General features: G+C 38.2%; 4 protein-coding genes across 5 annotated transcripts in view; 1 reads left to right on the top strand and 3 right to left on the bottom strand.

Annotated features, from left to right (window-relative positions):
- The window catches only part of carhsp1 (calcium regulated heat stable protein 1), a 31,804-nt gene extending 31,415 nt beyond the window's left edge, over positions 1-389 (bottom strand). The window contains exon 1 of the mRNA XM_034712291.1: positions 176-389. The gene's annotated coding sequence lies outside the window, so the exon portion shown is untranslated. The remainder of the gene's footprint in view (positions 1-175) is intronic.
- Positions 390-3,861: 3,472 nt separating this feature from the next.
- On the bottom strand, positions 3,862-13,113 carry nat15 (N-acetyltransferase 15 (GCN5-related, putative)). 2 transcript variants are annotated; one of them, XM_034712289.1, is made up of 7 exons: positions 12,895-13,113; positions 11,908-12,023; positions 9,877-10,006; positions 9,067-9,163; positions 7,386-7,620; positions 6,875-7,040; positions 3,862-5,733 (listed from the first exon to the last, which is right to left on the bottom strand). In XM_034712289.1, the coding sequence occupies exons 2-6, from the start codon at positions 12,015-12,017 to the stop codon at positions 6,884-6,886; spliced, it is 729 nt and encodes a 242-aa protein (XP_034568180.1). In that variant the 5' UTR covers positions 12,018-12,023; positions 12,895-13,113; the 3' UTR covers positions 3,862-5,733; positions 6,875-6,883. The 2 variants fall into 2 exon arrangements, with proteins under 2 accessions (XP_034568180.1, XP_034568181.1); XM_034712290.1 differs by lacking the exon at positions 12,895-13,113 and adding an exon at positions 12,624-12,790.
- Positions 13,114-15,614: 2,501 nt separating this feature from the next.
- dnase1 (deoxyribonuclease I) lies at positions 15,615-19,377 on the top strand. Its single transcript, XM_034712288.1, has 9 exons — positions 15,615-15,714; positions 16,310-16,448; positions 16,902-16,990; positions 17,146-17,232; positions 17,891-18,006; positions 18,509-18,621; positions 18,750-18,904; positions 18,979-19,072; positions 19,216-19,377. The coding sequence occupies exons 2-9, from the start codon at positions 16,311-16,313 to the stop codon at positions 19,270-19,272; spliced, it is 849 nt and encodes a 282-aa protein (XP_034568179.1). The 5' UTR covers positions 15,615-15,714; position 16,310; the 3' UTR covers positions 19,273-19,377.
- An 813-nt stretch (positions 19,378-20,190) lies between these two features.
- On the bottom strand, positions 20,191-24,048 carry eci1 (enoyl-CoA delta isomerase 1). Its single transcript, XM_034712287.1, has 7 exons — positions 23,918-24,048; positions 23,171-23,296; positions 22,925-23,052; positions 22,670-22,816; positions 21,459-21,580; positions 21,160-21,338; positions 20,191-20,643 (listed from the first exon to the last, which is right to left on the bottom strand). Exons 1-7 carry the CDS (start codon positions 23,958-23,960, stop codon positions 20,477-20,479), a joined length of 912 nt encoding a protein of 303 aa, XP_034568178.1. The 5' UTR covers positions 23,961-24,048; the 3' UTR covers positions 20,191-20,476.
- Positions 24,049-25,213: the final 1,165 nt, after the last annotated feature.

Raw genomic sequence — 25,213 nt, 5'->3', positions numbered from 1 at the left:
ACTTCCAGCCACTTCCATCAAACATGCATAGTTTATCCTTACAGAAAAATATAGTTGGCTTGGGATAACTTCTTCTTCAAGTTGGCAGCTTATGATAAAAAATATCTTGGTGAACTGCACGGGGAGTACACCGTGAGACGTTCATGAAGTATTGTTGATTCAGTGCATCACTCACCTTGCTTTCTCCAACTTTGCGTCAGAAGGATGTTCTTGAACCGAAGAAATGTAGTCCAAAAAAAATTTAAAAAGAGTTCAGTTAGTTTGAATAAGTTGTTTTCCTCCACAGCGTCCAGGACGTAACAGGGATAGCGCTCAGTGTGCAGGAGTCAAAGCAGCGTCAATACTTGCTCTTCTCTCTCCTCTATGTTTCTGAATGGGCGTGACTGGCTCACAATGATGTCACCTGCGAGGTCTTTACCGTAATGAACGCTGCGGTGCGACCTTGAAAACACGCAGCATACCGTAAACACCATAAAACGTCTCTCATTCAGGAATTATTCAGTAATTTCTCGGTTGATTTGAACCTATTCTGAAGGACAGATGAAGTTTAGACATTTACCTCTATCACTTCATGGTATTCAGTCACTTGGGCACAAACATTTCTTAGTAACTGAAAAAAATTAAATAAAGTGCAATATATATATTTTTTTATTCTGAGATTAAAATCATAAATCTGACTTTAATCTCAGAATTCTGACTTTATTCTCAGAATTTTTACTTTAATCTCAGATTTTTAAATTTTATCCCAGAATCTTTACTTAATCTCGGAATTCTGATTTTATTCTCAGTATTCTTTTTTTTATTATTATTTTGTCTATTGGAAGCAGTTTCAATGGTAGCAAAGGAACAGTACAGTACAATGTGGTACAGAGGACTTCCATTCTTCCCATTTTTTCCCTCTTTTTTCCCTCCCACAAACCCATCCCACTTGTACTCCAAAAAATAATACGTAAACAATACAGAATACATACAACAATTACGCAAATAAGGAAAATAATAATCTCAGAATTCTGACTTTATATATATATATATATATATATATATATATATATATATATATATATATATATATATATATATATATATAGCACTTCATTTTAAAAAAGAAAGTTTTGTGGCCCTAATCCTCTCCCGTAAAATGCAAATGATAACAACAGTGACCCTAATCCTCTTCTGTGGCATCTAGCACATTGAGGCTGAGCAAAACAGTCAAAATTGACAGATATTGATTGGAAGTCTTTGTTGTTAGGTGTGGTCAGACAGAGAATCTATGCGCCATGCAGTAAGCACTCTAACTTTAATGTGTAACCAACTGCTTCGTATGTGCTATTTTTACTCATATGACTTTATTTTTTCAAAAAAAAAAATGTTATTTATTTTTTGTCATAGAATTTATGCCAATCTGAGTCGCATATAGACTAAACTTGGTCACATGTTTTTGTGTGTTTGTATTTGTGTGCGTGTACCAGAGGTAATATCTACTTAAGAATGTTTGAGAATTCTTAAGTTATTCAATTTTGTGAGTCCAAGCTAATGCTAATTCATGATATGCATGATAGATACTGTTGATAGATAGATGGACAGATTTGTAGCAATGTCTTTCACTCAGCAGAGGGAGACAAACATTAACCTTGAGTTGTAAGAAAATCTTTCACTCATTCTTCTGCACGTCCTATATCTTTTGCTGAAATACTGGACTGTGAGATATCAGTCTCTTCTATCAACTCCATTTAATGCTAATCCCTTTATTACAAAGCCTGAGGGGAAAACAAAGGGAGCACATGCAACAGTAGAGCATGAATACTGGTGTCACCTCAAATTTAACAAAGGTTGTGTGGCACAGGACCAATTCCTAATGTTCAAACACACGCCCACTGAATAGACTTTTAAAAACAGGTGTTTCCTCTTCATAGCTACACTGTCACATGGCTGCTTCATGGTTGAACTCCAGAACAGCACCAGTTTTGATGTGTCACAAAGCAGCATAGAAATTCTACCTCAAGTTTTGATAACAAAGAGAAACCAGTAAAGCATTTGACATTTGTGCAGCTATTCTTGGAAATATTGGGTGTGAGAAATGATTACTCTATATTCTATAAGCAATAACTATGCAGGAAAAGCATTGCTCCTGTAGTGCTGATACAAGGTATACAGTTGTGGTTGTGTTTTAATTAAAATGTCTCAAAAAAAAATTTGGTGAACACGGGTCCCCTTTGAGATAAAAATGTCAATATTAGCCCTTAAAACTGGGGTTGGTAGTCTCGGAAAACTAGCATGAATTTGAATGTAGCATTTCCTCATGACTCCTTCTAACCCCTCCCCTCCTCCCTCAGAGCTCCTCCAAAACGACGCCCCCCCCGCTCACATGCACGAGCGCCGCTGACTTGCGACCATATGATCGTGACTGATTCAAAACCGGTCCTCACCAAAACATTATCATAGTGAAAGTTAAAAACACAAACAAATATGGCTGCTGTTAGTACTCACAACTGTCATTCTAGCATTATACAGTTGTACCAGTGACACGATATCAGGAGAAAAGTTATAACACATAATACTGTAACAACTCTACTGTTTGTTAAATGTGTTCAATGTAGATGTAAATTTTGGCACCTAAAAAACGGTGATTGGTTGTTGTTTTCCCAGGTTTACTCTGGCTGTAGATAGCAGCTTTTCTTCGCTCTTTTTAAAGAACACATTATGTATTGATTGCCATCAGGACATAAAGATCATTTTAACTAGTATAACAAAAAAGTGTATCTAAATTTGATTACCAACCCCAGCTTTAACTTAAGGTACTGAAGTTAAGATGCATTGTTTAGGCAGGCTGCTGAGATTGTGCCTCAACTGTGATTCATCAGGTGTTTTAGGTGTCGAGGACACAATGGTAACTTGTTTCAGCTGTTTTACACATCAAATTGTAGAATGTATTCTCTGGCTATAGAGGTAACCTCTCCTTTGGAATAATCTACCAGTCAGGGTACGGGAGGCAGACACCCTCTCTACTTTCGAGAGTAGGCTTTAACATTTCTTTTTTTGGTAAAGCGTATATTAGGGCTGGCTCAGGCTTGGACCAGGTCTTAGTTATGCTGCTATAGGCTTAGACTGCCGGGGGAACTGACACAATGGTATCCCATCTTTCCCTCTCTCCCCTGCCTGCCAGTCACTTACTTGAAGTCGTCCTGTCCCATTGGAGTTACTAACCATAGACCTTTCTGGGAGTCCCTGAGTTCCCTTGTCTCGTAGGTTCCTCTGGAGCCATGCTGTAGACGGCCTGCTGCTGTGGACGTGGCAGACTCCAGCTGCTACAACTACAACTATAGTCTCACCATTCTATCACCACCTCTATCCCTCTTTCCAACCCCAGCACAGTCGAGGCAGATGGCTGTTTAACATGAGTCTCGTTCTGCAAGGGGTTTCTGCCTGTTAAAGGAAGTTAGTCCTTGCCACTGTAACTTGCTAAATGCTGCAAAGTACTCTGCTCATGGTGGATTAAGATGAGATAAGACAAGTCTTGCCTGTAAGATGGGACTGGATCTTATCTTGTCTCGTTGTTGAGTCTTTGTTAATAATATAACAGAGTACAATCTAGACCTGCTCTGTTTGTAAAGAATCTTGGGATAAAATTTGTCGTGATTTGGCGCTATAATAACAAAGATTCAAACTTCTTATGTAAAGTCATGATGTCTTGTCCTCTGCTGCCTTGTTTGAGTTTGAAAAATGTTCTTTTTTAAGTTGCCCAAACAAATAAAAGCGCTAAATTAAAACACTTTCATGACCTTTCAAGCGAAACATTTTGCGATATGGCATAGTCGGAATGAAAATAAGATTCAGGCTCAAGAAAGTACAACAACCCCGTTCAAATGTTCAAACATTGCCTTTACAATCAGTCAAATGAAACAAGTTTATTGCATACATTATGTGTCAAATTTACTTAAAAGTTACCAGTGCAGGGCTGGTAAACAGAGAAATGTTCACCTTTTAACAATGAATCCACATTTTCCCCCACAGTTACCCTTTACCTTTTTCAGTACTATGTCATGTATAAAACCTAAGACAGCTCGCTGATACACTGGATCAGGCTCCTCATGTCTTATGCAGTGCAGCAGAATGAAAGAAAAATTGAGAAACTTCAATGTTAGTCACTAACAAAGTTACCAGCTAACATGTTGGGTGAACTCTACTCATTATACTGGCATATCAGACCAATATTTGGCACTTGCTGGGTGACTAATTTCTTACCCTGTGTGCATATACACACGTACAGACAAACAAACATGCATGCACACAGACACACAAGGTGTGTTTGGGGACATTACTTCCTTATTCTTATCTCTCCATTAGGCCGATATAAAAATCTAATCTGGGCCGTATTTAAAAATCTGGTCAAACAAATATACATTTCTCTACAGTAGCAGCAGTTTTACAGCCACAGAGCAGACAGACTGGGCTGCCTCTATTTTAAAACCTCTGAAATAAGGACCCAAGCAACTTCCATTTAGTCTGGTATTAATTATACATAGGCAACATCTGGAAACAAGTCAAAAGGCCATCTTGCTTGGAGTGACTATGGTATTTCTAGGTTGGACTTTGATACAGTGCTGCATAATATGTAATGTTTCTGAAGCTTTTTGTTGTTGTTAGTACTGAGAAACATACTTTAACATCTCCAAAAGTTACTGAGCCGATGTCACTTATACTGTTTCAAGTATTGCACACAGCAAATCTTAGAATATTGAGTTTTAAAAAGGAAGAATCCCATGATGGAATAGCATTTGCTACTAAATATATCACCCATCTACAATGTGTCTCAAGTTTCCTAGCTTTAAATCAGCTATATTCTACCCTGGCCTATGGCTATAGCTAGATTCACAGTCCAATCACATTAACCTTTGTCTTGAGTCTCTACTGAACAAACTGGAATCGACTCTTGAATTATTCTTAAATCAAAAAAAGGGGACGTGATTGTTTTTTGTTTTTTGAACTATGGACAGCATAAAACAGACATACATATTAAGAGAATTTTATATATTAGCTTAGTATATATAATATACAAACAGTATACATAGTCTCTGTGTCAGTGGTGGACAGGATGGAGGGAGACTGAGAGATAGGCAGGATGAAACCTTTAAGTCTGGGTTACCAGTGAGTCAGTGTGTGTGTATGTGTGTGTGTGTATGTGTGTGTGTGTGTGTGTGTGTGTGTGTGTGTGTGTGTGTGTGTGTGTGTGTGTGTGTGTGTGTGAGTGTGAGTGAGTGAGTGAGTGAGTGAGTGAGTGAGTGAGTGAGTGAGTGAGTGTGCGTGCGCGTGCGTGTGAATCCTACACCCCTTTACACCAAAACGATGACCTGTATTTGCCGTCTGGACTCCTCGATCGACAGAGTTCATCTGAACCAGGACCTCTGTTTTGCTTCACAGTCTTGGTTAAAGCAGGCCTGACACTGTTCAGCTTTGGTAGGACAGGGTAAACACAGGTTACTAAGGTAACTATAGGATGGTGTACCATATATATGATAATGTATGAATATTTGAAATAACTATAGCTGCAAAACTTGGGTTTTGTGTGAACAGTGCCAAATGTGCACCGAGTTGCAGACAGCACTCTAGTGTGTGAACGGTCAAACTGAGGTTGAACCTGAGTCCTGCTGTGGTAAGTCAGACTAGATTGGAGAAGGTGTGTGTCTGTACTTCTTGGTATGTACAGGAAGACTGATGAGACACAGAAGTGCAACCCTAAAAAAAGACAAGAGAGAGAACATCAGACGCCCATAGATATTATATTACATTATATTATATTACATTGCATTGTATTATACAAAATAATACTATATTACTGTATTGTATTGTAATTATTATATTGTATCATTTAAAAAATATATTATATTGTGTCATATTATATTATTTTATATCATTATATTGTATAATTAATATTATCATTATCCTCACCATCATCATCATTATTTATTTTATTTTTATTATATTGTGTTTTATTATGTTGTATTGTATTATTATATTATAATTATTATTATTTTATATTGTGTTATATTATATTATGTTATATTATTATACTGTATTATTAATATTATCATTATATATTGTGTTATATAATGTTATATTATTATACTGTATTATTATTTTATCATTAACATTTTATATTGTGTTATATTATGTTACATTATTATGTTGTATTGTATTATTACAATTATTATTGTATATTGTGATATATTATATTGTGTTATATTATTATTATGGATTATTATTATTATTATTTTATATTGTGTTATATTATATTATGTTATATAATTATACTGGATTTGTATTATTATCATTATTATATTATATTGTGTTATATTATATTATTTTATATTATTATATTGTATCATTATTATTATTATTATTATTATTATTATGTTTATTATCATCATTATCATAATTATATTGTGTTATATTTTTATTATATTATTATATAGTACTTTCTACTATTCTCTATTTCTGTATACAGACAGATCTACATACCCATATATATTTATCTATTTATTTACATTGCATACAATCTGTCAAAATCACACCATAATCACACCATGTCAACCTGTCACTTCTGCATAACATTTCCTTACTGCCTGTAATAACAAATATTTACACCATGTGTAACATTTGTATATACCTTTAAATGTTATTCTTATTTTATCTATGTATTTTCTTATTTTTTTTATAGAGATATTTTTAAATCTCTATTTGTGCTCTACTATTATTGTACTACTCTTGCTACTATGTCTGTGTTGCTGCAACAACCAAATTTATTATCCTATCCTATCTTATACACACTTGCAAATAGGTACAAAAGTGTGCTCCTGTCGGCATAGCTCCCACCTACCGTGCTCTGTCACATTGTTCTGCTGTACTGTATGCCCGTCTTGGAAGCGATGTTGGACCAAGGCAGGAGAGAACGCAGCAGCGACTGGGCCTGTCGGTATAACCTCTGAGGGATGGAGCAGGGGCTCAAGCTGGCCAGGGTGGAACCAATATGCTGGATATAGTCAGTGGAAGAGGGAGTTAAGGACAATGCAAAAAATAGCACGTTTGTTTTGTTTATCCACTCGAGAGATCTGTGCAAGGACCTTGAAACACAAAGGTCTGAGTAGTTTTATTATAATGAAAATGCTATTAACTCGGTTGTCTAAAACAGCTCATATTTTGTTGTTATTTCTCTAACACACTGGGTTTGCACAATGCCAGCCTGCCTCTGCTTTCAATGTCTCCAAAAGTAATGTGGGAGGTAGAGCCTTGAATTACATTTCCTTCCTTTTGTAAAAAAAATCGTGTTCCAAACCTTTCACCTTCCACAGAGCTTTTTGTTTTTTTATCCTGCTTTCACAAAAGGATATAATATTGTCCAGGGTGGGTGACCCCCATTTATGTAGAGCACATATGTGAATCCGTCTTTGAGGACGCCTCGTATGGAGTAGTAGTAGGGCAGGTAGTGGTGCTGCCTGAAGTCTCTGTTCTCATAGAAGTGGATGGCAGTGTTGTTGGTGGTGAGAACGTGCAGGTAGATTGCTTTGCAATGGTCCTGGGCTGTGGTTGAGATGTGCTCTTTCAAACTGTCCAGCAGTAGAGAGCCTAAAGGGTGGAAAAGAGAGAGAGCTCAACTAATGAGAAGGAGTCTATCGACTGAGACACAATGCATCAAGTTCACAGGGAGGCATGCTGAACGCGTTGAGTTTGTTTTGAAGCTGTCTGCAGCTCATAAATAGTCATGCTCTTAAAACACTGGAGTGTGAAATATCAACAATTAGCTAATCTATGCTTTCACATTAAAAAGTTTTACCTTAAACGTTGATTTTTTTCTGCCGCTGGACTGATTAAAACCCAGTTGCGCTCCTGACCGACACCTGACCACATACTCTTTTTTCAAGTGCTTTTCTGTTCAGTTCTCTTTTTGCAGCAAAACTGGCTTTTAGCACACTCTATTTGCAGTGTATCCACTGAAATACAGCTAACCATCAGTGAATCTCTTTACAATCAAGAAAAATGGGTGGGAAAGTTCAGCTGTCACATAAAAGGTCTTTCTTCCATGATATTTGTGATTGGGTAAAGAGATTAAGTTATCCTCTGGAAGTGTTACAGCCAAAATTCCACCAGATCCGTGTCCGATCCATCACCGATCCGTCACGGCACCAGATCTGATAGGTTTCTATTCTAGTCAATGTGTTAACTCCCACTGGATCCGCTCCGTTGTGTTCCAGCTGCGTCTCTGATCCGGGAGGTCAGAGCTCTCCAGATCAGATACACAAGGCTTCCATTTTTTTGCCGAATGCCGGAGCACGACGCATCAATCTTAACAGAGCAGATCAAGAGGACAGGAAGTCAGGCACCAAAACAAAATGAAAACATATGGTTAATTTTCAGAATAAAACACTCGGTGTTATCACCAGACCGTTTTAACTTAACTACGACAACAAACTGTCATGTTGAGCGGAGCCAGGCCTGGAGTCAACAGGTCAGAGGACCAATAAGACAATAGGGATAAAGACAGGAGGAGGACAATCCTTGATTCAGTAATAATAGCTGGAAAACCTCGGTCGCATGACTCCAGCTGTCTGGCGGTCCTGCTCCGTGCTGCATTACAAAAACACAACCGGTGGGTGTTCACAGACAAGAGAGCACGGAGCCAGACCGCAGCGGATCAGAGACAGACCAGACACTAATCTGGTGGAAATCCCTTGTTAAGCACAAAAAAAACGTTAAATAAAACCTGTATCATGGGTGTTTAAAGATTATTTCCCAAGCTCTCATTCAAGATGTATTACTGATTTACTGTTTAATGTAGCAATCAGGTAAAAACAGGTGGGTTCAAAGTGTCAAAATGAGAAGTGAGTCACAGCCACTGACGCTGCAGCAGCTGTTCTGTCTATAAGTCGGCCTTACTAAAACATTTAGTTTGTGCTATTTTTAGAACACTGACATACACTCATCCCTTTCATTCCATATTGTCTCACAGGTGTGTGTGTGTGTGTGTGTGTGGGTGGGGGGGGGGGGGGGGGGGGGGGGGGGGGGGACCAATACCTATGCCATGTTTCCTGAACTCTTTGACCACTCCCAGGCTGAGGATGTAGGCTATCTGTGTGTCCACAGGGAAACTGGAGGCAAGGATGTCTCCATCCTAAAACATGACGACAAGACACACAGAAACACAGAGAGAAAATGACTGACAGAGACCAAGCTTATACACTTGTTTCAGCATTGAATTAAAATAAGATCACTTATTATATGATCTCCAAAGTTAGTTGGCGTTACTCTGACTGAGCATGCTCCTGAAGGAAACAGCACTGTACTTGTTTGCCTAGGCAAATGATCTACCAAGAGGGCAGGTTCCAATATGCAAAAACTTGTCAAAAGGGAAGTTAGGTTTTACAACAGCTTTTAACAACTATGGCTGAATGTGAGATGAATGGATTCATGATCAATGCTCATTCAGTTCCAGCACCTCTTTGTGACACCTTCTGCACAGAATGAAAGCCATTAGCTCTTGACATGATGTGTTATCAATGCATCAACAGTCAAATAACTTGGATTCATGGAGCACATCTAATCAAAGGAATATTTGTTCAATAGCAGAAGGACTAAGACGTTAAATGCAGTTTCTTCCTCATCATCCTGTTATTGATTTTTTGCGCTGTGAAGACAGTCGGACTCAGTCAAGGGGATCTAGTTCACCTAATTAGCGGACTAAAAACAGACTCCACTATCTCAAAGTGTTCCACTTAAACATCTCCTAAAGGCAGCTGAGTGAGAGAGGATAAACTGAACTCAATGACTTCAAAGGATACACTCCATTAAAGTGTTGCGGCTATACAACAAGGATGAACACGGTACCTCTTTGTGTACTTTGGTCCGGCCTTTGATCTCGGCCACAATCATTCCCACGATGCCTCCTCGGAAGGTGGCAGCGAGGGAGAAGAACTTCTTGTTGGATGTTATGTCCTGATACCATGAGTCTGGGTACCTGCAGTCAGAGGTTGGAGAGGTTAGGATTGAAGCGTGGGGGTGTATGGGAATTTGTGACAGAGTCAAATAAGATGTATATCTTTATCAAATAAGATGAATATATGAGGTTGTAAGTAAGTCCCTTTAGTGACTGCAGGGGAAACGCTCAGACCCGTGAGGATATATAAAGATATATATATGCTCAGATTAAGATACTGACATTTAGCTAAGAGACACATCCGTTCAGGATAATCAAAATAGCCCTGGACTGCATTATTACTTTTATGACCATTGTTTTAGCATCATTTTATATTTATTTTACTTTTATTCTATCTTCTTCTATCTTCTTATTTTTTAATTAACTAATTTTATTTTTCTTGTATTATTTTATTTTATTTTTCTGGTATTTATTTGATTTTATTATTTAAATAAAAAAAATTTAGTTGCTGTTATTATTAGCTTGCTTACATCCCGTCAATGCAAAGTGACAGGGATGGAAAAAAGAAGAAGTTCTCTGTGAGGGTGTTGGAAAGCCAGGGGGTCATTATCAACATCGCCTTTGTGGCTTCCAAATATCATTACCACGATCTTTGAATGGAAACAGACCGAACGTTCAACTTTCAACCAGGTTTCGACCAGTTAAAAATTCTGTCACAACATCTATGTGTTGCAAAACATTTTTTGTCCTAGACACAATGTACGTGACGCCACCCATCTGTTTCTGACACACTGTTTTGAAGCCATTCGTCAGCAGGAGCCATATTGGAAACGCTGAACATAATCTACGTTCTGTCCAGCTAGTGTGAGGTAAAGAGGCGGGCGTTGAGCCTCCTATCCAACAGCTACAGTGTGTCAGTCAAGTCAGTCATGTCCTTAAATGGGCAAAAGTCCTAATCTTAATTTCTTTTTGAACTGTCGCTTTATAAAAATAAATCACCCCCCCCCCCCCCGTACAGTGTGTGCAGATAGAGAAATTAGCTATTCAGACTAAACTGTTTTTTCACCCAGGCTGTAAACATGTTTATTATTGCTGAAAAGATCATCTTTTTTGAATAGGTGTGTATGTGGTTTCCGGAGTTTCTGCAGCCAGCCTCAAGCGTCGCACAATGAAATGCAGTTTATAACACATATATATATTTTTTACTATATAAAATTATATTAGTTGTAACTAATCTATTGTTATGTGAATAATTATGTGTGTTTGTTTCGTTGTTGCTGATGTGCCTGTGAGCTCAATGACATTGGGAATGAGGGAAGCCTCAATGTCTTTTCGAGAATAAATAATGGTTTTGAATTTAATTAATTATTCTAAAAATTTGATGATAGGTATTTCAGGGGTTAACTGAGGAATGGGGTAATTATTTTAGCAGAATTTTTTTAAGGTAATTTTCCAGTTACAAACATCACTTTGGCCCTGTATGGGATGTGTGATTTTAAGGTTCAGAGACATTGAAAAGGGAGCAGTTGTTTGACTATGCATGTGCTGGTGCTAAAAGTTGTGCAACTCTGAAGACAACAGTAGAGCAACCACTGAATGCTGATTTGTTTGATACGCAGTGGCAGCAGGTTTGTTTAGAGATTACATTTTGCAAACACAGGTTGATGCCAGACGTGAATGCAGGATCAAACCCTGCGTGTATACTCCAAGTTTTTATTGGTGATTGGGATGCACTGCCCACTTTTTCAATCATTTAGCTGCTATATGCTGTCGTAGTGTTTGTGAATGTGCGATGTGTCTTGGTCTGCTCAGCTTCAAATTGGTAGGTGAAAAAACTTTTCAACAGTAGCCAAAGTTGTGTTTCCAATGTGTCTTCAATGTAAGAGTGCTATTAAGGATATAACACACATATATATATATATATATATATCACAGGTTTGTTGAACAGCTTCAAACAGAAATGCACAAGGTAGGATTCTCACTCGATTGGAAACCAATCCCCACAGAGCAGCTTGACACTTTCTATGTCATCGTGGCAGAGGAAGCGGAGCTGGACTTCACTGAGAGCTGTGGGAGGCACCACGTCACTCATTCACACCTGAGGAGACCAACAGACAGGTTTGGTGAGTCATGGTGTCAGGTACTCTTACCTGCCATTAGAGAGATTACACTGAACAAACCTTCAGTGCTTCAGACAGTGAAAGACAACACAAAGTCTGGAGGCAAGTTCTTTTACACACAGAGGGATACAATGCTGGAACTTCAAACTTCTACTGAATCTTTATGAACAGCATAATCTGATTTAAAAAGTGTAAATATTATAAGAATAAAATAAAAAAGAGTAGCTGCAAATTCCTACATCTGAAGAACATGGGATCATCGACTGCTTTAAGTTGCTGCTGAACTAAACAAACATCATAAATAGGTGACTGGTCTCCTCTTCAAGGTTTTAGCTGCACAGAAAACTAATGCCAAAAATAAACCAGATACATGTCCGTGGAGTAGTCATTGAAACCATCTCATGTGATCGACCCCTGATAGGCTCAAGCTCAGAAATACTGTTGAACACAACAAGTCTGAAATATATCACAGTAGGATTGTTTAGCTAACAACCTTACGATTATACACAAGAAGCTGTATTTAATGATTGTAGACTAAATCACTAATAATACAGTAACAACATGAGACATTATATCACCGTCGTGGTTGTAGACCCACACAGGATTATTTGCTTCTCTTCTCATTAGTTGATATAGTTCTACCCTTTTGTTGCTAATAACAACAACACCTTTTAGTTATTTTGAACGTGTAACTACACTAGTGAAGTTATATATATCATGGACAAACAATAGATAAGACGCGATAGACAGCTGAAACTAGCTCTTGTAAGCAGAACAACTGCCTCTCCTAATTAGCATACATGCTAACCTTAGCTACCGCTGCTAACGCACTGGTGCTAAGCTACGTACCTTGTTTCGACACCTGACCCGGAAGAAAGTCGAGGACAGTTATAGTCCTTTGAGTATCAAACGATATAGTGTACTACTCCGGACATAGCATAGTAAAACACCAGTTTATTTCCGATTCGTAAGACCGTTTCATCACTGTGCCAATGCTAAACAGTCTGCTAGGCTAACCAGGACTCTCCAACAGCTGGATGTTTACTTCCTGTTTGTAACCGCTTCAAGAGTGACGTCACTCTAACAAGTTAGTATCCAGCGTATCAGGGCTTTACCGCCGCCTACTGGGCGGGTGTATGGGCTGGGAAATAAGGAATATATTTATTTAGTTGTTTGTATTTTCATTTATTTATTTTTCTTCTGCAGAGCTGGCACTCTGGTTCCGGCCATTAAAGTGAAATAAAAACATGTCTGAACTTTAAATCTAATGTGACACCCATCTGTTTTTTCTTTCCAGGATACAGTGAATCTGATACTCGATGGCAATGTCTTAATAATCTACAGATGTTGACCCTCCTGTTGTGTTATGTTCGTTTCTCAGGAACAGCAATAATGTTCCTGGGTCAACTTGACCCAGGGAATATTCAATGATCCAAAAGTGTCCGAACCCTACGTACTACGCAAAACAATTCCAATGAACATTTTTTAAATCTCATTATAAGCTCCATTACTAACCATTTAAATCAATATTTAGTGCAATGATGTTCTTTAATTCTCACAGATTATGGTTCAATGGGGATAACACACTCGTTTTTTAATGAAAATTCATGTTAAAACGTTTTTTAATGTACATTCGAAAGACCTAAATGTAAATACAATAGTTTTCTATAAAATAGATTTTTGTTTATTGTATTTTCATTTCTTTTTTATATTTATGAAGTGATGTTGATAAATTAACAAGAGACACCTCTTCTGGCACATGCTGCCCAGATTTTGATGCTGTATTTAGCTGGTTTGGAAGACATATATTGCCTAAAATGGAAGGAACCCCTGAATGCCACTAGCCTTTCATCCACTGTGACATTAGGGCCTTGGTTATAGAATAGTGGAAGTTGCTCTACTCACTTGTCCCTCACTGTCCCAATGGCTGCCAGCTTGTCTCTATTTGATCCCGGCTCCTGCAGATAGGCCAAATATGTGAAATGAACCATTTTCATTTCATATGTTGATTATGCTTATTAAGCCAAGCAGAAGAAGTTTCATACTGAAAAAAATACTTTTAACAATTTTCTTCTTTTTTCTTTTAACTTTGAAATGGGTCAATTTGAGCTGCAACATAACAGAAGGGTTAAATAAATACATACAAAATGAAATACAGCCCCCCAGATATTATTTGTGTTCTATTTTGGTTGTTAGCTGTGCAAATGCCTATTCTGAATGTTTGAAATCACATCTACTTATCCTCTACCATTAAATCTGAGGGTGTGATTGGCAAAAGGGTAAAAAGGCTGGAAAATATACAGAGCACATAACAGGGAGCACCACTTGTCAAAATAACTGCACAAATAACTTAAAATGTATGTATAGGAGTAATGATATATGCATTTTGAGCCCCATCTGTTCATTAAAAGCCAAAAAAGTGCTTTTATACTGAACATATGCTGAACATAATGGGCATAATACCCCCTTTTTAAACATCTATCTTTATCACCTATTCTTGCCACCTGTTGCCTTCTCAATGCTTCTGCAAACACTGCAGGTAAAAATAGCCTCTATTGATCACTTCAGCAATCTAGTTCAACAGATAAATGTGTGGCTTGACCTGTTTGAATGATAAAGATAACAGAGTATATTACATTTTCCTGAAGGTAACATGTTTATTGAAAATATGTTTTTCCTATTCATTTTCAAATGGTTGAAAGTTTGAAGCATTCACAATATGTTTTGAAATCGGATACAGGTTTTATTTATCATGCACTGCAGACACAGCCATAGCATCAGCAGTATGCATGAAGATGTCTCCCAAATCTCCTTCTCATATACAATTAATGCAAATATTGACATGTTTAACTGTGGTGCAAAAAAAAATTCAGATACATTTTGAAATACCTTTACATATATCTGTCACACATACTTATATAAAAGAGTGCAGTATTTTTCAGTTTTCATTCCTCCAAACACATCATAGCAGAGCACAATGTAGTAAAACATAGTTTACAGTTACCATCATTAGACGATCAAAGGTCATTTCTGATCATCAGATATGCATGTTTGCATTGCAAAGCTGCACTTGCTGTTGTTTGTGACTCTTGGTGTATCATATTTCAAATGTCAAAAACTTTTTCTTCAGATTAGTTAACTTTGTAGATCCCAGTGTTGGCTTTCATACTCAAGGCAACATTTTCTCAGAATTTGAACAAAGCTGATACATCAACCACAAAGACATTCTTCAGCAATAGTGTGGTCCCTCATTGAAGACAGTAATCTGTTACCCTTGGGATTTTTTTAAACAAAGGTTACTCAGCAAATACCAAAATAAACCATTTTTCTCACACCACAACAAAAAAAATAACTCTACAGGATTCTACAAGTTAAAGTCATGCAACCATCAGCCCAGTCAATTTTGCTTCAGAGCAAATGACTTCCAAGACTGTATGAGAAATTACACCACCTGCACCTGAGACCATGGACACCATCCATAACACACCTCCTCTCCTCAGCCCTCCCCAGCTGGACAGAGTTACATGCACTTAGGTAAAAATTAACCTTGCAGGAAACACTAGCAGTGGTTCTGCTTGAATGTTATAGAGAAACCTCCAAGGAATCACACAAGAAAACCTCTGTACTCTACTTGCAACAGGCGTCATCGTTTCCTACTCACAGAGGAAGGTAGATATGCACCTCACACTATTCCATAAAATCAGAAACAGTAGATATTTAGAGGGTGGATACTTTTTTCACATTCATGCTTTTTTAACCTTAACAAAGAATTTGGTTATTCACTGGCTGACAACATGTTACCCACAGTGACACTGTTTGTACCGCAGCAGTAACAACAAGCAAAAACACAGCAGCTGCTGCTTTTATTGTCCATGTTTAACAACCTTTATATAACAATCACTTTTACAACAATGTAACCAGGCAACAGGATAGATTATTCTTTTTCTTGAATAATGTTTTACTTTAAGATCAAACTTGAATTATACTTAAAAAAAAGTGCCACATCTACATTCCAGTAGAAAAAGGAACAGGGTCCATGTTGTCATGCGTCCAGGGGTGCAGGTGTTTTGTTTGTCTCTCTCTCCCACAGAGTGGATGAGGAAACAAGAGACGTTCAGGTTCCTGTTTCATGCAGATATGCATATTCAACAGCATTCATTTCCTGCAAAAACTCACTCTATCCATTCGTCATACAGTCAAGATTCTGACCTATAACTTTACGTTGCTTTTGCCCTTTGTTAGACATCTAACCTCTTTGTTCCAGGATGCGTTTGTTGTGTGTGTTGGGTCTCTTCGTGGCCCTGCTGCATCTGTCCACCTCTCTGCTACTCGGAGCCTTCAACATCAAGTCATTTGGAGACAAGAAAGCCTCCAACGCAACTCTAATGAGCCTCATCAGCACGGTCAGGAAATGGATTTAGCATCTACTGTGCTTTTTTTTTTCATCACACATTCTCACATTTGAAGTTTGGGGATAATTGACTTTGCAGAATGATGAGCACCGCACAAATTCAAGCAAAGCGTTTAGTTTGGGTTGAGCTCTGTTTTATCCAGAGGAATTTAGAGACAAAAGGGGAAATCCTGCTTCTTTTTTATTTGAAAGTTTAAGTTTTAGTCCCCATAATTCAAGCCTCAATCTCTCATTCCTACATTTCCCACAAGACACCACTTGTTGCACATATGATTCACCTAGTTGTGTGCAAGCGCCTTGCTCAAAAGCCAAACTTTTGCTCTCTTATATGAGTTATATTACTTGTGGTGGTGCCCACTACTGGAGTGTATTAAAATAATTTACACTGATAAATGATTTTCTTGGGAAATAAAAAACAAGATTTATTTGTGTTTATGTTTTTCAGATCATCCACCGTTATGACATAATTCTGATCCAGGAGGTCAGAGACAATGATCTGTCAGCCACCAAAACACTCATGGAGCATGTCAACAAGTTAGACTACCCACACACATTATATGTTGCATACAAACAACGTGGACAGCTTAAAAGCTTACATTATAAACTGATATTATAAAAGATAATAACTATGCTCTTGATCCACCTTTATCCATCCTTCTCATGCGTATGCGTGTGTGTGTTTTTCCCAGAGGTTCTCCTGAGTTCAGGTACGATTACATCACCAGTGAGCCTCTGGGTCGCAGCTCCTATAAGGAGAGATATCTCTTCCTGTACAGGTACACAGGAAGGCAAAAACAAAGTCATAAAACAGCATAACTTTCATCTTCTTTCAGCTCTGCAGTGTTAGTGTTTCTGTCTTCTGTAGATTTGTTACAGTGGGAACTTCTTATTTAAGTTAAAACAACAGAATGGTACTTCCTTGAAACTATGTTACATTATAAAACTGTTTTTCAATTTAAGAAACATTTTAAGTTGTGGACTGTTTGGAAGTTAAATTAATAGCACAGGTATCATTTACAATAGTATGTTCTGTAAGTACCCCTTTCAAAACAAGTCACTTGTAATGAGAGCTTCCAGGTGATTTGTTATATCAATATTTTGACATTTTATCAAAGTGTAGAAATTTAAACATTTAAAAAAAAAGATTAATTGTTGCACATCTGCATGAAGTGTATGTTTGCATTGTGAACCTACATTTATGCAAATATAATAATAAATACATGTTGGTTCAGCTCTATGCAGATAAAACTTACCAAATTTATCTCTTTGGAATAAAATGCATGCTATATCCAGATCATGATGCATCTTCACACACGGTCATTCACTCATACACAGTCAATTCCTAGGAGAAGTATATCTGCCCTCTGGTGGCCGTAAGGAGATACAGGGCTGACACTATATTCATAAACAACATGTTGTGTCTTTCCTGTCCAGGGAGCAGACAGTGTCCGTGGTGAAGAACTACACCTACGATGACGGCTGTGAACCCTGTGGAACAGACACGTTCATCAGAGAACCTTTTGTTGTCATGTTTTCCTCTCTCAAAAGCGGTAGGTTCTGGAAAAGTGATGGGAACACAAAGAGGGATGATGCTCTTTCACAGTCAGAAACAACTGATGTAGATCTTCTGATTCATTCTGTGCACTGAGGATGAGGAGTTGTGTATGATTAGCCTTTTTTGCCATAATTGAAGATGACCTGTCTCGGCATTTCTGAGATCATCTGAGGGGATTATATGTTCATAAGAATGATGTCACAGTGAAGTTTACCTTTGACCTCAGGAGAAAAATGTCATCATTGTGCTTTTACCTCTAAGTTTTAGCTCAAATGTTTAGAAGTGATAACATTAATCTTGACCTTTGACACTTTACAAACTTTAATCAGTTGACCAATGCAGGGAATCTCTTTAACCTGCCTTAGTTTAAGTCTGCTTGCCACCATTGAGGATTCATGCTTGTCAAATACAATTGCTGTACCCAAAACTCTACACTTCTTTCTTGTCCTTTATGCTTTTTCTTCATTTCTTCATTTCTTCTTCCTCCCATCTTGTAGCTGTGAGGAACTTTGTTCTGATCCCTCAGCACACCTCCCCAGACTTTGCTTTGAAGGAGACGGACGCTCTGTATGATGTGGTGTCTGATGTCCGCACCCGCTGGAACACCAATGTGAATACACTATTCTCCTCTACAATCACACCCAGGAGTAAATGAATACGGAAGAATGTTAAGGTGGTTAATTTAGTCGAGTATATGCTGAGGATGAGTTTGGTTAAACTCCTCTCCTCTCCTTTCAGGACATCGTGCTGCTGGGAGACTTCAACACTGGATGTAATTATGTATCAGGCTCTGACTGGCAGCAGATCCGGCTCTTCACTGACAAGAGTTTCCACTGGCTGATCCCTAATGAGGCTGACACTACAGTGTCACACACAAACTGCCCTTATGACAGGTAAACACAAACACACATTCACACACTTGTATGCTCATGAGCGTTTGATTCCATCCCTCTTTCTGTGATTGCAGGATTGTGGTCACTGCAGACATGATGAGGGGAGTAGTGCAAGACAGCGCTGAGGTCTACGACTTCATGACAGATTTGAATCTCAGCCTCAGTCTGGTAAACACAGCTTTGGCTTTACTGCATCTGTGACATTGATAGACAGATAATGCTAAACAAACAAAAACACCTGTTTAACAGCAGAAACTTGAAACAGTATTCTGTATACAAACTTCTTACAGTGTTTCCTCTCTGTCTTTCAGGCACTGGGTGTCAGTGACCATTACCCAGTGGAGGTGAAGCTGGCTCCTGCAACCTGATTCTTGACTTCGATAACCATTAGTGTTTAGCTTGATGGGAATTATGAGTACTCAGAAAAATAACTCTCATAAACAAGATCCAAATAAAAAAGTATGCCAAAGTAATTTATTGCAAACTTGCTTGTTGGGACAGGCAGTTAAAAACAGAGTGTCATAAAATGGCTCTTGTGTGTATCATTTAATAGATAAATATTAAATTCAGGAGCTGCTTACTGCTTCCAAAACAGGGCAGTTATAGTGTATAAGAACTGAAACTGCTGGTGTAATTTCTTCACTCACTGTTTGAGCTCACACTAACACAGATATATTAAACATAATTTTAATAGGGTTAAAGATCTTGGCAGATAAAACTTGCATACAACTAGAGATATCCGCACATCCTGTTTGATGTGTCTAACAGCAAGGCTTGATTTCTCAGTGACAAAAAATTGCAAACTTCTATTTTTAACTACACTGATAAAGCCTGAGACCACAGATAGAAAATCAATGTAGTTATAAGTATGTTGTTGCAGGTTAAAAAGGCCTAGCCAACTTTAAGCTACAGAGTACCAACCTAGCTGACTTATTAGCTGGCTGTGGTTCTTGAAGACATATTAGGTGGATACTTTATTGTGAAGGTCTATCAGTTAGATATTGACCTTTACAATTGTAACAACTTGGTAGGCCTGTCAAGCTCCGACTTCCTAATATGTATAAGCAGAGGCATAAAAATGTAGAAAGAAGAATCTAGAATTCGGACAGAGTGGAGGACACAATGTCCAAATTCATAAGCTAAAGTTAGCAGTAGTGGTGGGCGTATCAATTCTGTTGTATTGATATATCAATATTTAGGCATAACAGTTAAGAGTGGAGCTTAGTTTACAGACATTTAAAAGAATTATTCACATACAGTTGGAAAGTGTGTAGCAAAACTGTCACTTCTGATTTTACCATTTTTATTTAGTTTACAAAGACAATTGTTCAGCAAACCTTTACTTGTTAAATCACCATCATTAGTATTCCTGAACAATCCTACTCCAGATCTTACTGAATCACAGGATCACACAGCATATTGATTCTTTATTGGTTGAATAATGTTATGAAGATGAGCTTTATCTAAAGAACTTAGCACCAATGAAAACATTAAACAGAAGGCAACCTGTGTCGAAACATCCCTCTAATATGTGTGTATGTATTACTAATTTTCTATGGGTCCCTCTCTCTTCTAGGCCTTTCTCTTTTTAAGCATCTCGATGTACATGCGGAGCGACTTCTGAATGGAGTCCTTAGTGATGAAGCCAACAAAATTCTGAATGTCTGCCTCCCTTTTGGACACTAGCTTTTCAATGGTTTGCTTCCTCATCATGGACTTGGTGATCTGTCTTGCGTGGTCTGTAAAGTGAAAAGATAAGAAGCAATTAGTGAACCGATGGAGGGGATAAATTGATCTGCACCTGTCTTTCCTGGTTAGTTACTCTGTGACCTAATAGCGGCAATATAGATGTTAATGATTGATAGAAATATTGTCAAGTAGAGGGTGACACGGGAGTGGATTTTCACTCCTGTCCCGTCCTGATCCCGGGCCAGAGTAAAAAAAAAATCCTGTCCCTCCCACTCCCGGTAAAATGACTCCCACTCCCATTCAGAATGACTCCCACTCCTGTACCGCTCCCATTTTTTTCCTTCTTTTAGTCTTTAGGCAATAAATACCTCAACAAACAAAAGAGCATAAAGGCATTACCTTCAAAATTCACATACTGTACCTGAGTTTTTGAAAACTAAGACCTGAGAATCCCGTGACCCGTGGGATTCCCGAAAAAAAGTCAGCCTCTACTGTCAAGTGATCATGTAATAGTATTCTACAAAATCAACCCCCTACTTTGAGATGCTAAGGTAGTCAGAATGTACCTGGAATAGCCAACCACTTCTTCATGGTCTGCGCAGCTGTGGCGAGGACCTGGTCTTCAGGGACAAGCAGGTCCACCATTCCAATCTTCAGGGCCTCTGAGGGGTTGTAGAGCAGCCCCAGCTCCAGGGCCAACTCTGTGTTTCGGTGACCCACTGTGTTGGCGAGGGTGTCCTTGAACCTACAGACAAAAGAATTACATTTTTTTCTAAACAGTGTTACAGAGCAGAAGACTTAGATTTTCATATTCTTTGATATTACCAGCATTGCTTCAGCTGTTGTCATACTTGTACGTCCTTACCAGAAAGGTGCAACAATGCCAAGCTGGGTCTCATTGAGGCCGATGTTATAACGAGGGTTGTCTGCCATTATTCTGTAGTCACATGTGAGAGACATCAGACAGCCACCTGCAGGACTGGAACCCTGTGAGACAAGTGACAAACACACTAAGAATGATACATTTTAGGGACATTAGGATACTGCTTCTGCTACTTGAACATAATTAAGTCCAACACAGCGGGGAGGGGAACAGACCCTCTACATTTCATTTGTATTGTGCAAGTGATAACTGGTATTGTGCGACCCTGACTGGTAGAATCATGAACCAGTCAGGGTTCGGGGGTCTGACACCCTCTCTACTTAAGATTAGTCTTAAAATGTTCCTTTTTGATAAAGCTTTTAGTTTGTTTAGTTTACCCCCAACCTCCATCACTTACTTTAACTCTCCCTGTGCCATTAAAGTTAGTAACCATAGACCTTCTGGAGTCCCTGAGCTCCCTTGTCTCGTAGGCTCCTCTGAGCTGCCGTAGACGTCGTCCTGCTGTGGACGTTCCAGACTCCAGCTGATAAGGACGTGCTGGACTCCAGCGACAACAGCTACTACTACTACTATTTGCCTCATCACTATCATCGCTCTCTCTCTCTTATTCTCCTCTATCCCTCTTTCCAACCCCAACTCGGTCGAGGCAGATGGCTGTCTAACATGAGTCTGGTTCTGCTGGAGGTTTCTGCCTGTTCAAAGGAAGTTTTTCCTCCGCTGTTACTAGCTAAGTACTGCAAGGTGCAATGATTATGGTGGATTAAGATGAGATAACTGAGTCTTATCCTGTCTTGGTGTTGGGTCTTTGTTAATAATTTAACATAGAGCACGGTCTAGACCTGCTATGTTTGTAAAAGTGCCTTGAGATAACGTTTGTTGTGATTTGGCGCTATACAAATAAAGATTGATTAATAAAGGTTGATTGATAACCTCTAGTGTTTTAAGATGAAGTCAGTGCAAAAGTTGCGTTTAGGGGCGGGGTCACTTAGGGTGACTGGAGGGTACAGGAGGGTACAGGAGGGCACAGTAGCAGTCAGCTGTGTTGTTGTGTAGCTGTCTGCCACATAACACAGCTGATTTGGTCTCTGGACTCTGTCACATTTTTGCACTTTTGTGCAGATTTTTCCCATCCATTCAGCGCTGGTTTCAAAACATTATACTTTGTCTTTGTGGAGGCGTGGTTTTCTACGTACATTGATTGCAGCTATGGTCACCATGTTGGAGCTGTAGAGTTTCAGCCACATTTCCTGAACTGCTTTCCAGAACACTCCGCAGCGCTCTGGACTCTTCCCGTACATCTCCATGATGTCCAGTCCAGCTGAGAACACCTTGGGCTGACTCTGGGGTAGAAGTAACAGGAGAAAATCATCACATCATCTAGCTGTAACATTTCACACAATGTAAGCACAAAGACACATCTTAACCCTCCTGCAGAAATGGGACCATACCGAGGTGATGATGAGGCCTCGACAGCTCTTATCCATCTCCAGCTTCTCCACACTGATGCAGAACTCGGTGAGGAAATCTAAACTGAGGCTGTTGACGGGTGGACTCTGCATGTGCACCACGGCCACACCTACAGAGAGAGAGACAGACTGATCTGTTACCTGAATAGGTGAGAAAGGGGGATTAAAAACAAAACAAAACGAAGAGAAATAGAGAGGTGGGCATGAGAATGAGGTTCAAATCTTTACCCGTGCTTTGGTCAAAGTCCACTTTAACCTTTGGTGTAGTGGAGTTGTTTCTCCGCTGAGTGACAAAGGCTGGAGACACACGCACTCCGCCATGGCTGCTGCAGGAGGACAGCTGGGATAGAAGACCTAAACACACATACAAACACACACAAATATTAAGTGTTGATATTGATCATAACATCTGTTTTAAAAAAACCCAGTACATAACCACTTTGGTCATACATTTTTTCAATTTAATTTCCTAAATTTAAAAAAGGAACTCACACAACAAAATAAACATTTTGTGGTTATAAATATTTCAACGTTACAATCATTCAACTACAAAGTATTTCTAGCTCTTTAACTCAAACTAATATCAGTTTGGGATGCACTGATGTATCATTTGAACATTTATATTAGCTTATATGTGTCCTATCAACAGACACAGGCCCACACTAAAACAAAGGGAACAATTTGGAGTTGTTATTTATAGGTTATTATGTTATGATTTTACTGGTCCAGCCCACTTCAGATCAACTTGTGCAGTATGTGGCCTCTGAACTGAAATTAGTTTGACGGCCCAGGTGGTCTGAAGTCACCCAAGTTAAGAAGCTGTCAGTGTCCTGCGACCTTTGTCCCAGTTTCTGCAGCTAACACAGAGCTCACACAGCTAGCACCCGGACCTCTGTTAGAAAGACTGCCAGATGTCCATTCATGCATTTTAGTTTTCTCAACAGAATGTGACCCCTCTCACCCACGATGACTTACTGGAAACCCTGCACTTGCTCCTCAATGCAGCCCTCAATGCCATCTTGCTTAAAGTTCCGTAGTAGTGCTCAGAGAGGGGAGAACTTCTTCTTCTTCTTCTTCTTCTACAACTGCAATTCTGTTTGTTGTATTGCTCGAGGCTCGCGAGGAGCGCTTAAGATGCATTACCGCCACCTGCTGACAGGGAGTGTGTACTGCATGTGGAGATAAGATAAGATAAGATAAGATATTACTTTTTTTGAGGGGGGAAATTCAGTTGTTACAGCAACCCAGACATAAGTACAATCAAGAAGAAGAAAAAATAAATAAATAAATAAAATAAAATAAAATAAGTAAAAATAAAATAAGTAAAAATAAAATAAGTAAAAATAAAATAAGTAAAAATAAAATAGATAAATAAAGCTAGAATACAATTTAGATATATACAATGTTACAATGGAATTTAGATTAAAGAGAAGTAATAATGTGGAGATAATAATAATGTAATAATAACTTCATTTATATATCTGTGAAGGTTCTCAGTCATCCAGGTCATGGTAATCCAAAGCTTGATCCGTAAGGCAACTGGACTGGTAGACATTAGCCCAGTTGCCTTACGGATCAAGCTTTAGGTTTATTTATATATATAGCACCTTTAAAAACAAATGTTTACAGTGCTTTGACAAACAAAGCATGGTTCAAATAACATAGCAAACATTTCGAACGACAGGGAGGAGGAACTTTAACAATGCAAAAGAAAATGCAATGCAAGAGGTTAAAAGGAATACACGTTAATTAAACAGAATGAAGTGATGGGACAATAGACCAATAAATAGTTGTTTAAGAGGTTTTTCAAATAAATAGATTAAATGAATAAATAAAAGGGACAAAAAAGAGGTTTTCAGAATAAGAGGACATTACATCGGGAAAATTAGAAAAACTGTTAGGATAAATTAGGAACATTAAAATGATAAATGAAAATAATAATAATAATAATAATAATAATAATAATAATAATAATAATAATAATAAAAATAATAATACAAATCTTTATATATATATAGCACTTTTCAAAACAGGGGTTACAAAGTGCTTAAAAAATAAGAAATTAACTAAAATACCATGAAAGAGAAATGTGAGGAAGACAATGAAAAAATAAAATAATAAAAATAACCTGCAGAGAGGTGACAGCAAAAAGAAATGTCAGAAAGGAAAATAACTTTAAGACAGGAGGTTAAGATAAAAAAAAAGATATTGGAGACTAAAAACAACAAAATATAAAAGATTAAAACAATTAAAAGATCACAAATATGAAAT

The sequence above is a fragment of the Notolabrus celidotus genome, chromosome 20, assembly GCF_009762535.1.
Source record: "Notolabrus celidotus isolate fNotCel1 chromosome 20, fNotCel1.pri, whole genome shotgun sequence".
Taxonomy (NCBI): Eukaryota; Metazoa; Chordata; class Actinopteri; order Labriformes; family Labridae; genus Notolabrus; species Notolabrus celidotus.
The sequence above is the reverse complement of the archived record's forward strand: the minus strand, read 5'-3'. Positions and strand labels throughout refer to the sequence as shown.